The 15,140-nt window shown below is 37.2% G+C and overlaps 1 protein-coding gene across 1 annotated transcript; it reads left to right on the top strand.

The window, feature by feature from the left end:
• The first annotated feature begins 899 nt into the window (after positions 1-899).
• Positions 900-6,106, top strand: LOC107863649 (formin-like protein 2). Its single transcript, XM_016709675.2, has 4 exons — positions 900-3,127; positions 3,224-3,423; positions 4,121-4,365; positions 5,064-6,106. Exons 1-4 carry the CDS (start codon positions 1,596-1,598, stop codon positions 5,919-5,921), a joined length of 2,835 nt encoding a protein of 944 aa, XP_016565161.1. The 5' UTR covers positions 900-1,595; the 3' UTR covers positions 5,922-6,106.
• The last annotated feature ends 9,034 nt before the right edge of the window (positions 6,107-15,140 follow it).

Raw genomic sequence — 15,140 nt, 5'->3', positions numbered from 1 at the left:
TAATCATTGTTTTCTTAATAATTGGGTCATCTCAATTTGGGACGAATAATTTAAAACGGAGAAAGTATTTAATAAAATTGCAAACTAAAGGTGCTTTATATATCAATATGTTTCCACCATTTTAATCATAAAAATGTTGACAAATTGGCTTATTGAATTTTCCCCTCATTCGACACTAGGAATGACAATGGTGCGGTGCGGTGTGAGTTTTTTCTAAATCCGCAAATTTTAAAATCGTATCGCATCTCCTTTAAACCCGCATAAACCCGCTCCACACTTATACTCGCGCATACCCACACCGCCTCATGTTTTATTTTTTTTTCTTTTTTTGAAAAATTTGTAACTTCATTAAAAATCATAATATTTTCAAATCTACAATTAGAAAATAATAACACCTAGTTTCTATTATATCACTTTTCACTAATAAATTATCAAAAAATATCACGCGTACAAGTAATGATCAAATATCATATTTTTTCAAAAATAAATAGAGATATTAAGAAAACTATAAAGTTATTTATTTGTAGTGTTATACACGTCATTTTAAGTATCATAAAATTTTAAGTAAAGAAAACATATAATTTTAGATATTTTCATTAGAATAATACTAATTTTTTAATTTTTTTTAATTTAAACTCGCATATATCCACAATCCATACCACATCACACCATTTTAAAAAAAAATTACTTTAACCTACTCCACCCTACATAACCTAAAACCCACCCCCACCCCACATAACTTAAAAACCACACTACATCGCACCCCCACAGCCTCATTGTCATCCCTATTCACCACTATTTTAATCTAAAATTCAAGAAATGGACCACCTTCTCGAGGGTGAAAAAGTTGAAAATCCCAACAGTCAATGCACCTCTGTCTGTCAGAGATTTTTTTTTGCCTCTTTTTCCATCCGTAATCCATCAGCACATCAATCCACAACTTTCTACCCTTTGAATCATAGCAGCTTACAATACTACTACTAGTCCAGTCCAGTACATTACATTATTGATTTGCACAGTAAGAATCTTTTGCTTTATTTTTTGTTTCCCTCCCTTTTGTTAAGGTGATTTCTTCATGTAAAGGTACTTTCATGTATGGTAGGGCCCTCTATTTTGAATTTCTTGAACTACACAATTTTTATATTATTTGTTTTGCACTTTTCGTTTTCTTTCCTCATTGTTGTCACTGTTCATGTAACATCCTTGTTTGCCTGCACCAACATTCTTTTCCTCCTCATTCCGCTTATTCTTCACCAACCAACCTATGCTTAAACCATTGATACCACACACCCTTTTGCCTTTTCTGAAAAGTTGCCATCACTTACTTGCCACAGTGATTGAGCAATCAAAGGTGCTTTGATAAACAAAGCTCAAAAGTTTTGCCTTTTCCATAACCATTTGTCTCTTATCCAAGTACTACCCACCCCAACCCTCTCGAGATTTTGTTTACCAGTTGCTACTCTTCAAGAGCAGGGCTGCTTCTTCCCTCCCCACCTATGTGATTCTCTGATCAATATAGTGTCCCTGCTATAATCAACACTTCCTTCTCTCTAAATCCCCCCAAAATTTGAATTTTTTGCACTACTCCCACAAAAATGACTTCTCCGCTACACATTATCACTCTTCTTCTATTGACACTTCTCTCCTCCACAACTACCACCATCGCAGCCTTCTTCCAGCAGCCCCGGCGGATCCTCCATCAACCCTTTTTTCCAGTTGTTGATTCCCTCCCATCAACTTCACCTCCTTCCATAACTCCCCCGCCCCTGTCTTCTCCTCAACCTCAGCCTCAGCCCAAATTTCGATTTTCTTCTCTGTCACCGCTAAACACGCCCTTAACACAAAACCCATTTTTCCCGCTCTTTCTTTCACCACCACCACCACCATCATCTCCTCCTCCACCTTCTGACACTTTCGCAACCTTTCCAGCCAACATTTCCTCCCTCATTCTCCCACAATCTTCCTCTCATCGTTCTACAAAACCCATCTCTGGCAAACTCATTGCTATCATTATCTCAGTTTGTATTCTTTCTGCAACTTTTGCCACTTCTCTTATCGCCTTTTTCCTTCATTACCATCGCCACAGAAAAGCCGAAGAGAAAAGCTACTACCAGCGAACAGATAGTCTCCGACTTGTCCCTCCCAATGCCACTCCGTCCGACGGTGGTGCCGTCAAGAAACACCCACCTCCTCCGCCTCCTCTTCCGGCGATGGAGGTGCCACGTCACACCTCCACTTCCACTAGCTCGGAATTTCTTTACCTCGGAACACTCGTGAGATCAAGAGAAGTTGAATCACTGGAACTCCGACCAACTGACGGAGTTGCAATAAACCACCAAAGACCAGGATCACCGGAGCTCCTGCCATTGCCGCCGTTGCCACGTCAGAATTTCTGGCATACCCGCAGCAATAATGGTGGCTCCCCTGGTGAAGATGATGAGAATGAAGAAGAGTTTTTCTCTCCTAGAGGGTCTACAGGGGATAAAGGTAGTCCGAGTCACACTATATCAAGTTCTCATGCAGCACCATATGAATTTCCATTACAAAACCAGAATAGATTTCCTTACTCAAATTCGAATTCTCCTTCTGAATCCGCATTGAATAGTCCTTCAATAGAGCTTAACCTAAGCCCAAGAAGCTTAACGTCCAAATCCCCTGATTCGTTGGTGAATTTTCTGGCACCACCACGGCTTATTCGTGCACGGACGTTCAGGGAATTTTCATCACCTCCGTTATCTTCGGCTGATACCCATAATTCCCCTTCAATAGTTTCGGATTCATCAGCACGAATCTCTGAGTCTTCGCTGCGGAATCTGGGTGATTTTGGGAGCAATGTGTCAATAAAATCGCCACCACCACCGCCTCTGGCCCCACCACCAAGGTTTTGGGAAGCTCCTCTAGTTCCAAAATTTGTGGAGGCGGAAAATGGTGGACCCCCGGTGCTGGTGGCACCATCTATGCCTGTTTTACGTTATCAGGTTAATGGCATTATTAAAAGCTCGGAGGTTGTCGAGAGAAGCAATGATGAGAGTTCAAAGCCAAAGCTGAAACCTTTGCATTGGGATAAAGTTAGAGCTACCTCAGATAGAGTAATGGTTTGGGATCAATTGAAATCTAGCTCTTTTCAGTAAGATTTGTATCATTGTTAATTTTTTCCAGTCATTGTTGAAAATCAAATATATTCTTGTTTCCTAATTTTGAAGGGTGTGCTTTGGGGTTGTAGGTTGAACGAGGAAATGATAGAGACTTTGTTCACAGTGAATTGTTCAAATTTGAACTCTAAAGATGGGATAACACGGCTGATACAGCCAGTGCTGAATCAAGAAAACCGAGTGCTTGATCCGAAGAAGTCTCAAAATATTGCAATTTTGTTGAGGGCACTTAATGTCACTAATGAAGAAGTTTGTGAAGCACTTTTAGAGGGTAATATATGCACTTTGTCTTTTGAACTTTTTTGTAAATTCTCTTGGGTGTTCACAAGTAGCAATCATTAGTTAGGATTATGAAGGCTAAACTTCCCAATGCATTGCATTTATTTTGATCAACTTGATCTGGTCAATATTTAGCTTAATCTGGTAAATTACCTTGTTTGGAATTTTTTCTAGCGAAACATAACCTCCCAAATAGGTTGTACTCTGTAAATGTGTCGGTGCTTTTATTAGATAAGTTGAAGTTTGCCATAGCTCCCATCTCGAACAACATCTACTGTTCTTGTTGTCATTTATTTTGTCATATTTGTGAATAAGATGTTGCATATCTGATGTTTTTGTTGGAAAATTCGGGAGGAGGAACATTCTCAATCAATCATTTTCTCTTGAAGACAAAAGTATGATACTGTTCTTCTTTGCTTCACTCCGCTTGCTTACATGAAATCATTAAATTACTAGGTATTTTTAGGTTTTTCTCCAAACATGTACCTAGTCAATAGCATGTACTTTAATTTAATAAAACTTTTCCCTCTTCCATAGTTCGTGAACAACACCATACATGCATCCTTGTGTTAATTTTCTAAAACATATTAATTTCCTGTAACATTAACCAAGTAAATTCATATTCTTGATGGTTTTATTATTAGATTTTTGCACGAGGGCACTGATTCAACTTCTTTTTGCTATATCAGGGAATGCTGATACTCTGGGAAATGAGATACTCGAGGGTTTATTGAAGATGGCTCCCACTAAAGAAGAAGAGCTGAAGCTGACAGAGTTTAAAGATGAATCACCATTCAAGTTAGGCCCAGCTGAAAAGTTTGTCAAGGCTGTGCTTTATATCCCTTTTGCATTTAATAGGGTGGAGGCAATGCTATATATTGCAAACTTCGATTCAGAGATTGAATATCTTATCAAGTCATTTGAGACACTAGAGGTAAATTGTGCTATCTGTTCTTGAAGGGTACGCTTTATTTTACTTGAAATCTTACCTGTCATGATGGCAATATCCCTATTCCCTGTGGTTTCTGATAATTGATTTTAGCTTCCTACCATTGCAACCTTGTTATGCTATACAGTTTTTTTTTATCCGGTTTCAATGTTCTCCCAAACTGCTCAGTTGATTTTGCAACATTAACAGAGTCAATAAGTCACAACTTTGGTCTGCGATTGCCGTTCTTTTGAAGAAGTACATGTACCAATTACCATTGTCCGGGCCTCATTCGTGCATGAGTTTCCATTTAACTTCAATTCCGTACCAATTACCATTGTCCAGGCCTCATTCGTGCATGAGTTTCCAATTAACTTTAATTCCATGCCATACTTCTTTAATGGACACCCATTATTAGTAGGATCATCTGAAACACTGAAGTTTTAATATCATGACTGTTTAGATGCAATCTCATTGGTTTAATTTTGAGAACACTGATGAGATTTTGACCAATGTAGAGAGTACTTGGGTCCGGGCTCAATTACTGTGGTCGTGCAATGTTCATCGATATACTTGCACTCTAGATATGCTATGTTTGATGACATCAAGATGTCTAGTTCCTTAGATTCAGTTAGTAGCTTTGATTTGATGAGCTGAATTTTGAATGTCCACCTCCTTGCAAACTAATATATTCATCCTGTCAGACTGCTTGTGAAGAATTAAGGAATAGTACGATGTTTCTAAAGCTACTAGAGGCTGTACTCAAAAGGGGGAACCACATGAATGTTGGAACTAACAGAGGAGATGCCCGTGCATTCAAGCTTGACACACTTCTTAAGCTTGTAGATGTTAAAGGTGCTGATGGGAAGACCACACTACTGCATTTTGTTGTTCAGGAAATCATCAGAGCTGAAGGGTCTCGTCTTTCTGGTGGTGATGATCAGAATAATCCAAATGTAGCGAAGCAGCAATCTACTCTACGGGATGAGGTTGAATTCCGAGAGATTGGCCTTCAAGTTGTTTCTCGCCTGAGTGGTGAGCTTACAAATGTGAAGAAAGCTGCTGCCCTGGACTATGATATTGTTAGCAATGAAGTTGCAAAACTAGCTGCAGGAATTGCTAAGATCACTAATGTTGTTAAGCTGAATGAAGATTTGGTGCTGAGTGAGAGTAGGAGAAAATTTTCCGAGTCAATGAATGGATTCTTGAAGACGGCAGAGCAAAAAATCATCAACATCCAAGCTCAAGAGGGTGTTGCCATCTCAATGGTGAAGGAGGTGACAGAATATTTCCATGGTGACTCAGTCAAGGAAGAAGCTCGGCCACTTAGGGTATTCATGGTAGTAAGGGACTTCCTCTCTGTCCTCGATCAGGTGTGCAAAGATGTTGGGAGAATGACTGAGCGAATCATAATAAGCTCAGGTAGACAATTTCCATTGCCAGTCAATGCAGGGCTTCCCCAAGTTCTTCCTGGATACAATGTGAGGCAACAGGATAACTCCTCTGAGGATGAAACAGGGCATGAAATATTGTTATTAGATGAAGCAATTGTTATCAGATAACTTCCTTAATCGTAGTAAACTGGTTTATTTCCACTGTATAGTTTGTTGGATCCTATGGATTGGCCTTCTTGTTGATGTTGATATCCTAAGTGTAGTGGATATCTGTCTCGCTTTCCCATCTGTATTTAAACCTTTTCCTAGCCGCATTCTAGAGCTATCTTATCCATATATAGTTTTATTGGTAACCCGCTCTTTTTTTTGGTTGTGATAATAAGAACTAAATATTATATAAATACACAACTTATGTTTTCAATATTACAAAAAATTTTAATTCCCTAAACATATTACAAAAATTTTAACATATACACAGAATGTTGTGTATATGTTGGCTATGTTATGTATATTAATAGGGAGAGAATAAAGTAATTCAAAAAGTGGGAGAGAGTGTAATTACTTTAAAAGAATTGATATTTATATTATTTATACGAATAAGAAAGTAAAAGTATATCAGGAAATATTTTAAGATATTTGATCATGAGACAAGTAGCTTGTTAATGTATCATGACTTGCTTTTGAATTGTAGTTCAAAATAACAGCCTGCGTTGCATTTTTGTTTTGTCTGCAAGATTGAAACTGCCCTCCTTTACCCAAAGAAATATATAAGAATAATAAATAATGGGATAACAGGCATAAATAGCCAAGCTCATTACTTTATTTACTTGTAATTTACAATATTTAGCCATAATTATTGTGTCAAATAAGAAATGAAAAGAATAAAATATTATAAAGATTGTAGTCTAATCAAGGATCATTCTCTCCAAGAAAATCGAACTTCTAAAATTTCTCCACAATTGTTTTTTCATTAGCTCCAACATATTTATTTTCTAAATTGAAAAAAGACAATATATTATCACATCTTCAGCAGAAATTCTTGAAACTGTGTATAATAAATGTAAAAATTAGTGTATGATCAAGGTATGATACATATACTCATTGACTATACACTTGATATACAATGATTATAATATATAATATTTACACACTACTATATACATATTATACCATGATTATACACGAATTGCATTAATGTTTACAAACTACTTATAAAACATATAATACAATGATTATGCACGAATTATATCATATATTATGTGTGTAATAAATGTATAAATTAGAGGGATATATACAACCCTATTTGAAGGAATATAGATATAAATAAGATTTGTATCTATCCTTAAAGTAGAATTTAAAAAATTATACAATTACTCAAACTATTAATTTGGCAATTTTGAGTTTAAAACTTATATAGACTGCTATTTAAGTTAATTTTCCACTCAAAATCAGATATCCTCAATCCTTGCTTTCCCTCACAATCTGCTAAATGATGCTAGTCAAGAACTCATGAATTTTCAGCATCCATCCGTTCAATCACACGCCGTGCTTCTTCCTCTGTACCAGGGACGACATTCCTAACCCGTGAACCATTTTTCAGAGAATCTTGTTGGACCGTGAAAGTAAAATAGAAAGTGTTTGAAACCTATTTAATAAGAAAAAAAATATACTGCAACTGATCACCCGAGGGTAAAACAATGAAATAAATCTATCTGGAAAACCTATTGTTTGGATAGACAGTTTAGATTCTTCTTATATTCACAAGAACGACTTTTGTGTTGTTTCTCTCTCTCCCCCTCCTACCTTTTTCTTTTATCCTTCTTCCCTTTTCTTTACTCCTTTTTCGTACTCTTCCCTGATTTTGGTTTTCATCATGGTCAACTTTAGGGAATAATCAAGTAATACTTGCAACTTCTATGAGCCCTAATGGTCCAGCCATTCATTTCAATGTTAAAATTGAATGAAACTTTTTAACCATAATAGTTCATCTACTCTTGCAAGATTTAATTTTTAGTGTGCTAATCATCGATGTAAAATAAAGTCCATCAACCACAAAATTTCTTGACAAAATTGGTCATCCATTAAATATGTTCCCCAAACTCAATGTAACCACTCAGTCGAATTATCTTAAAGGTAATCCGGAAAACAATCAATTCAACCAATCTCAAATCTCCCAACATTGAAATTTGAAGTCCTTAAGATAATCCAATAACATCCAGCTGAAACAAATCACAATCACACTAGTTTGGAACTTTTAAGCAAAGCTCCAAGTTTCTTCAATGACTTTGATGTACCTCAAGTTATAAAAACTTATTCTAAGAGGCCAAAATAAGCAATTGAAAAATTAAGTAACTGTCATGAGACAGTTACACATGTATTGAGTGGTTTTTTCTATAGAAAGAGGGACAAGACAGTAGGCAGAGAAATTCAGGAAAAAAGAAAGGGAACCGAGCCTCTCGAATGTCTAGGAATGTTGGAATTTGGTAATCTTAGTATTATGTACTGTATTAGTGAATTTCATTAATGTCTTAGATTGTATTTTAAGGTGTTAGCAGTTTCCTAGTGGTTGTTTTCAAAACTATTGTTGTAATATCAGTATATCTAGTGTAAAACATCATAATTTGTTCCTTTAGTTACTGTTTTTCGCAGTAAGTCCATCGATTTGGTATTAGAGCAGTAACGTTCGGGTATGGTGAGTAAAATGGTGGGACGCATCGAACAGGTAGAAACTAATTTGACAAGGATAAGGGAAAATGTTAGAAAACTAGAAGGATGGTTCTCAAGAATTAAAGCCCAAAGGCGAATTGTGATGGCAAAAGCATCCCCTTCTCAAACCAAATCCATCGGAAACCAAGAAGAGGGAAGCAATGTCAACTTGGTTGGAGAAAAAGATGGGAAGAAGTTTCGAAAACTACAATTACCAGTTTTCGAAGGAGAGGATCCTTTAGGATGAATTTTCAGAGTGGAACGATAAATTGCAGTGAATGAAATTTCCGAAGTGGAAAGATTACGGGCAATAGGTGTTTGTTTGGAAGGAAAAGCCTTAATTGATATTATTGGATGAAAATTTCGGCAACAAATGTTAACCTGGGAAGACTTCAAAAGAGAGTTGTTGAACCGATTTCATGATTCTCAAAATATCAACCAATCTCCTGTCTTAATGAGACTGAGGCAGATTACTAAAGTCAATGCGTTTCATGAAGAATTTGAAAAGGTGTCAACATTTATGACTGAGACGTCTGATGGAATATTATCAGGAGCATTTTTGACTGGTCTAAAAGAGGAAATTCGAGTCGAAGTGATGCTTTTACGGGTTCAAACATTAAGAGAGATAATGGAGATGGCTTAAAAGGTGGAGGATTGAAATTTTATGTTGCAACAAGTTCATAGTTTTAAATTTAAGCCAAACAGAGGAAGTTCAAGCAATAAACTGGTTGGATTTAGAACCAATTATCATCGAGTTGCAAACGTTCTTGAAATATGGGACTCAAGAGCCGGAACAACAAGTCATAACATTGATTCATAATTGCATCCTACTGCGAAGTCGACTAGCTTCAACTCTTTAGTAGCAAAATCTGAGGGATAATTTAGAAGGTTGACTGATTCAGAATTTGCTCGAAAAAGACAACTAGGGTTATGTTTCAGATGTAATGAAAAATCTGGCCCAATTATCGTTGTAAAAATAGTCAGCTTAACCTATTGATTATTTCAGAGACACCTAACATAGATAAAGATGATACAGAAGAAGTTTTTGAGCCTACTGGAGAAGATTTAGTTGAAGAGGAAACAAAGGGTACTATGATGGTGTTGAATATGAATTCAGCTATGGGGCTTACAAGATGTAGAACTGTATGCATACAAATATATATAATAGAAATTGGGGTAGAAAAAAGGTTTTGTATGATAGTAAAATATTATCCTGGACTATGTAGCTCAACAATCATAAACTGACACCCATGGGCTATATGGGTTCAGCTCTCCCTGCTGAAAGAGCTCAGTGCGTGGTAGCCGCTCGAACTGGAGGTATCAAGAAAGACCAGGGAATGCCCTAACCCCAGGTCAATCCTAGATACAAAATATATCAATAATGTAAACCACACACATGATCATTTAGACAACCCTCACGTCAGCAAACATGAGTTTCCAGTATAAGTCATTCGAGACCCACACCTTCACGACTTTGCTACATAACTCCATTAAGCCCAATTAAACAAGTTTTACATAAACCATTCATTAACCAAAGAATTATAATACATTAAGGAACACCACAGGTATCGTCATACCATTTAGTTTGCAAGCTCATATTTATGTCATTACAATTCTATTAACCTGGGGGAATGCCTCGACCCCCTATGTTCATTAAATCAAGTTGGAGGAATGCCTCAACCTCCTTTGGTTTATCAAATCAAGTTGGGGTAATGCCTCAGCCCCCTTTGTTCATTAAATCAAAACTAAGCTAACAAAGCTTTTAAAATTCATGTTCATTGTTTAACCATTTATGCAATACAATAGTATAGGTGTGTAATTCAAACCAAGTGACAATTCCACAATTCCAAGTTCAAAACATCATATTGGGGGTTGACGGATACAATTGTTCAAAACCAAATTCCAAGTTCAAAACATCATATTGGGGGTTTACGTCGACCCCCCCATTCTAATTCCCACACCCATGCACCCCATTTGTTCAAATACAATCAATTTAAGACATGAACAACTCATGAAAATCATGGAAAACAATTCAAGAATCATCCATTCCAAAACCCTCAACCCATGTCAAAAACAATATTCAATTCTATACAATTAAACCATTTAAAACACATTTTTTATAGAATAAGATTTGGGGAAGAGTAACATGCCTGAAAGGATCACAACTATGAAGAGAAATCACTCTTTAGAGCCCTAATTGGCCAATTTCTCGGAAAATCTAAGTGTTATTGACCTTGGGAATTTGAGAGAGATTGAGAAGTTATTTTGATTTATTTTAAAGTAATAATAATACCCTAAAGGGGTTTTAAGTCATGAGTCACGATTGGGGAATGGGGAAAATGTCCAAATTGCCCTTAATGAAATACTGAAAAATTATCGCCTAGTCGCAACGGGCAACCTTACTACTCGTACGGTTACCTTACGACTCATGACCTCTAGTCGTAGGCTGTACAGTATCCATGGGGCATCAACACTAGTCTGGCTACGAATTATACCATATGACTCGTACTAAGACATTACGGCTCGTTATGTTCAACCATCGTCAAGGCAGAATCAATTGGACACTTCACCGGTTAGGATATGAATAAGCACGATATGACTCATATATAGTCTTTATGGCTTATTTGGAGCCAACCATAATCATAACAAAACTTGGCCAAACCACACTGGTTAGTCAATGATTAGGGTCCCATGACCCGTAATAACACCTTATGACTCATAGGGAGAGTCGTAATCTAGGCAGTAAGCCCATAGGTCAAGAAATTTTCAAGGACCCAAATTCGGGGTGTTTCAGTAAATGAATCTTGGCCTAAGGTGGGCTAGAGAGTCTTGCTTCTAATATTCGAAATCCATTTTAGGCAAATTCGACCTCCGACTTGGCTAAGGTATCTAAACTCATTTCTAGATGTTAATTAAGTTGTAATTAGCCCTAAGATAGTGATTTACCCTAAAACATGAGAAACTAAGATAATTACGCCTAAATTACTGTTTAAAGATAGCCTAAATAGTCCAACTAACCCACATATTTTCGATTATACCTCCAACACCCAAATCCTACCTATATCTAGCATAATATCATAATCATACTACGAAATAGCTCAATCTATATAGAGGGTAAACCTAGCCTACCTGGACATCAAAGAAAAGCCTGAAGAATCAACTAAACCATCGTTTCCTTTTTTAGAAGCTTTTGTAAGGTGCCACGCTATCAAAATCACAATCTACTCATCTAAACAAAAACAATGATACACATATTGCACTATTGTGCTTTGGATTCAAAATTATGTAAAATTCCTATATGGGGCCCATTTACAAAATTGCACTTTTGAAACCAGCACAATGTCCCTCTATGCTCAAGGAATATTTACCCTTAAAAATGGGTGAATTTTGAGCTCTAATGGTGCTTAAATCAAGTCAGCAAACTTTTAGGGATTTTAGCAAAATATGGAGTAATTAACCATGAAAATAATGGAAGCTTACCACAATTTTAAAGAGGAAAAGCATAAATTAACTTTACCCATGCTCCAAAACCACTTATAAATGATCCTCTCAAGTTTTCACACTATTTAGGGTTCTATATTCTAGAGAATGGTTGAAGAATGGTGAAAATCTGACTAAGTGGGGTATTTATACCCTTCCCAGGCATGCAGATGTCGCTTAAGCAGACACTGGTCTACTTTAGCAGTAGGCACTAAAGCGGTACCTCGCTGACATGGGAAGTCGCTAAAGTGATCCATTGACACTAAAATGACTAGTGCTTTAGCAGCCAGCTAGCCATTAAAGAGACACTTGCTGATCCGGTAATGGCTGCTAAGACACCCTCCACTAAAGCACCAAAGGCTACTTTAGCAGATACACCAGGTTTCCTTGCATCAGCTGGAGACTTGGAATATTTTTAGGTCTCCGCCAACCCATCGGGTTTATTCAGAATCCCGTATATGCAAATAAACTATGCTACCCTATCAAATTCTACGTTCCAGACTCAATGGCAATAGTCAAAATTATCATCAGAGGTCGTTTTGATGAAAATGGGTCCCATATCCATTTACCATTTTTTTAAATTTTTGACCAACCCAAAATGAGTTTGGGAGCCTCGAGACCTGAACCAAGGGTCCACCCAACCTAAAATCGATGTTATAAATCTTTTGGAATAGTCAAAATTGGCATATGAGGTTGTTTGGCTGATTATTTTTGCCCAGTAGACAATTCGAACAAGCGAAGGCTTCAAAATAAAGGAATTGGCTTTAAAAACCAAATGAATTGCCCAATAAATGAATTGTCAATTCCAACAAGTCATAAATGACTTGGGGTAACTATAGGAAAGCTCTAAACAACAAAATTAAGCAGAAATACATAAAATGACCTGGAGGGTCATTACAATGTCCACTACCTAAAAGAACTTTCGTATGCAAAAGTAAAGGATTAGGATGTACCTGAAGCCTCAAACGGGTGAGGATAATGGGTACGCATCTCGCTCTCAATCTTCCAAGTAGCCTCATCTACAAGGTTGTGCCTCTATTGAACCTTTACTACTAAAATCTCTCTAGTGCACAACTATCTGACATCACTGGACAATATGACCACAAGCTCTTCCACGAAGGTCAACCACTCATCCAACTGAATTATTTCCCATCTAAGCACATGAGATGGGTTTGGAATGTACTGCCACAATATAGAAACATGAAAAATCGGATGGAATGTAGCAAAATCTGGGGGTAATGCTAACTCATTAACCATCTCACCAACTGTGCAAAAAATCTCAAAGGGTCCAATATATCTGGGGTCTGAGATTGCCTTTCCTCCCGAACCTCATGACACCCTTCATGGGCGATACATGGAGGATTCCTCAATCACCAACTCCAAATCTCAAGGCATGAAGTCTACGATCTGCATAAGACTTCTGCCTACTCTGAGCTATCCTCAACCTATCATGAATTATCCTAACTTTATATAATGACTCATGAAGAAAGTCAGTACCACGGGACCTAATATTGAAAGTTTCAAACTATCTAATTAGAGAAAAATATCACCTATCATATAAAGCCTCAAAAGGTTCAATTGAAATTTAGCTATTATTATACGGAATTTTATCAAAGCTAAGTGTTACTCCCATTGATTTCCAAAATCTATAACATAGGGTCGGAGCATATCCTTGAGAACTTAAATAGTCTGCTCAGACTACCCATTGGTCTATGGATGGAAGGCTGTACTAAGATCCACCTTGGTCCCTAACTCCTCTTGAAAAGCTCTCCAAAATCTAGGAGTGAACAATGAACCCCGATCTAAAATGATAGATATAGGCACACCATGCAAATGGACTATCTCACTAACATAGATACAGGCTAACCTCTCGGTATCAAAGGACATCTAAATAGAAATGAAATATGCCGACTTGGTCAACCAATCCACAATGACCTAAATTCCACTAAAACCACACGAAGTACGAGGCAAACAACTAATAAATTCCATGGTAATCCGCTCTGATTTTTACTTGAGAATGGGTAGCCTCTAAATTAAGCCACCAGGTCTTTGATGCTCGACCTTTACCGGCTGACAACATAGGAAATAAGCTATTAAGTTTGCTATATTTTTTTTATGCCACTCCACTAATAATGCTACCTAAAATCTCTATACATTTTGGTTGTACTCGGGTCAATAAAATATCTGGAATTGTGAGCCTTATTCAAAATCAACTGAATTAAGTCATCAACCCTCGTAACACAAATGCGGCTACCAAATCTCAAGACACCCTCAAAATCTATGGTAGCTCTCTTGGACTCACCACTCAACACCTGATCACGCATAATGCAAAGCCTTTTATCCTCAAACTGATGACTCTGAATCTGCTAAAATAGCGAAGACCTTGCTTCAACACTAGCAAGAATCCACCTAAGGTCTTAAATATCAAGGCAACCCTCAAGTTGGCTAAGGATAAATGTCCTATGTTATCGGCCTCTGAGAAACTGAAATGCTAGCCTAGCTACCCATACCTACTACCTTCTAGCTTAATGCGCCCGCTACCATATTTTCCTTGCTCAAATGATACAACATAGAAATATCATAATCCTTAAGAAACTCCATCCATCTATGCTACCTAGAATTAAGCTCTCTCTAGGTTATAAGATGTTGAAGACTACGATGATCTGTGAAGATCTACAGTGCACGCCATAAAGATAATGTCTTCAAATCTTAAGCATAAAGACTACCACTACCAATTCTAAATCATGAGTGGGGTAGTTAAGTTTGTGCACCTTCAGCTGTCTCGACGCATAAGCAATAACTTTACCCTACTACATCAACACATAACCCAAACCAATAGCAGAAGCATCACAATATACGGTGAATACCTCACCCTCAGTAGGAAGAGCCAAGATAGGGTCTGAAGTAAGATACTCCTTGAGCTTTCCAAATCTTGACTCACACTCCTCCGACCATCAAAAGAGAACCGCCTTCCAAGTCAATCTGGTCTTCGATGCTGCAATAGATGCAAAACTCTTAATGAATTATGTATAGTTATCAGCCAAACCAATAAAGCTATGAACCTTAGTCGGAGAAGTAGGTCTGGCCCAATCATGAATAGCCTCAATCTTCACTAGGTCTACTATAATTCCATCCTTCGATACTCTATGCCCAAGGAATGTCACTGACTCAAGCCAAACTCATATTTAGAGAATTTGGTAA

The sequence above is a fragment of the Capsicum annuum genome, chromosome 3, assembly GCF_002878395.1.
Source record: "Capsicum annuum cultivar UCD-10X-F1 chromosome 3, UCD10Xv1.1, whole genome shotgun sequence".
Lineage (NCBI taxonomy): Eukaryota > Viridiplantae > Streptophyta > Magnoliopsida > Solanales > Solanaceae > Capsicum > Capsicum annuum.
This window is presented reverse-complemented; position numbering and strand designations above follow the sequence as displayed.

Excerpts from the sequence above, each read along its gene's own strand:
- LOC107863649 (XM_016709675.2), top strand. The coding sequence starts at position 1,596 with ATGACTTCTCCGCTACACATTATCACTCTTCTTCTATTGACACTTCTC. Across the intron at positions 3,424-4,120 it reads TTGTGAAGCACTTTTAGAGG|GGAATGCTGATACTCTGGGA; the intron begins GTAATATATGCA and ends TTGCTATATCAG. Across the intron at positions 4,366-5,063 it reads AGTCATTTGAGACACTAGAG|ACTGCTTGTGAAGAATTAAG; the intron begins GTAAATTGTGCT and ends TCATCCTGTCAG.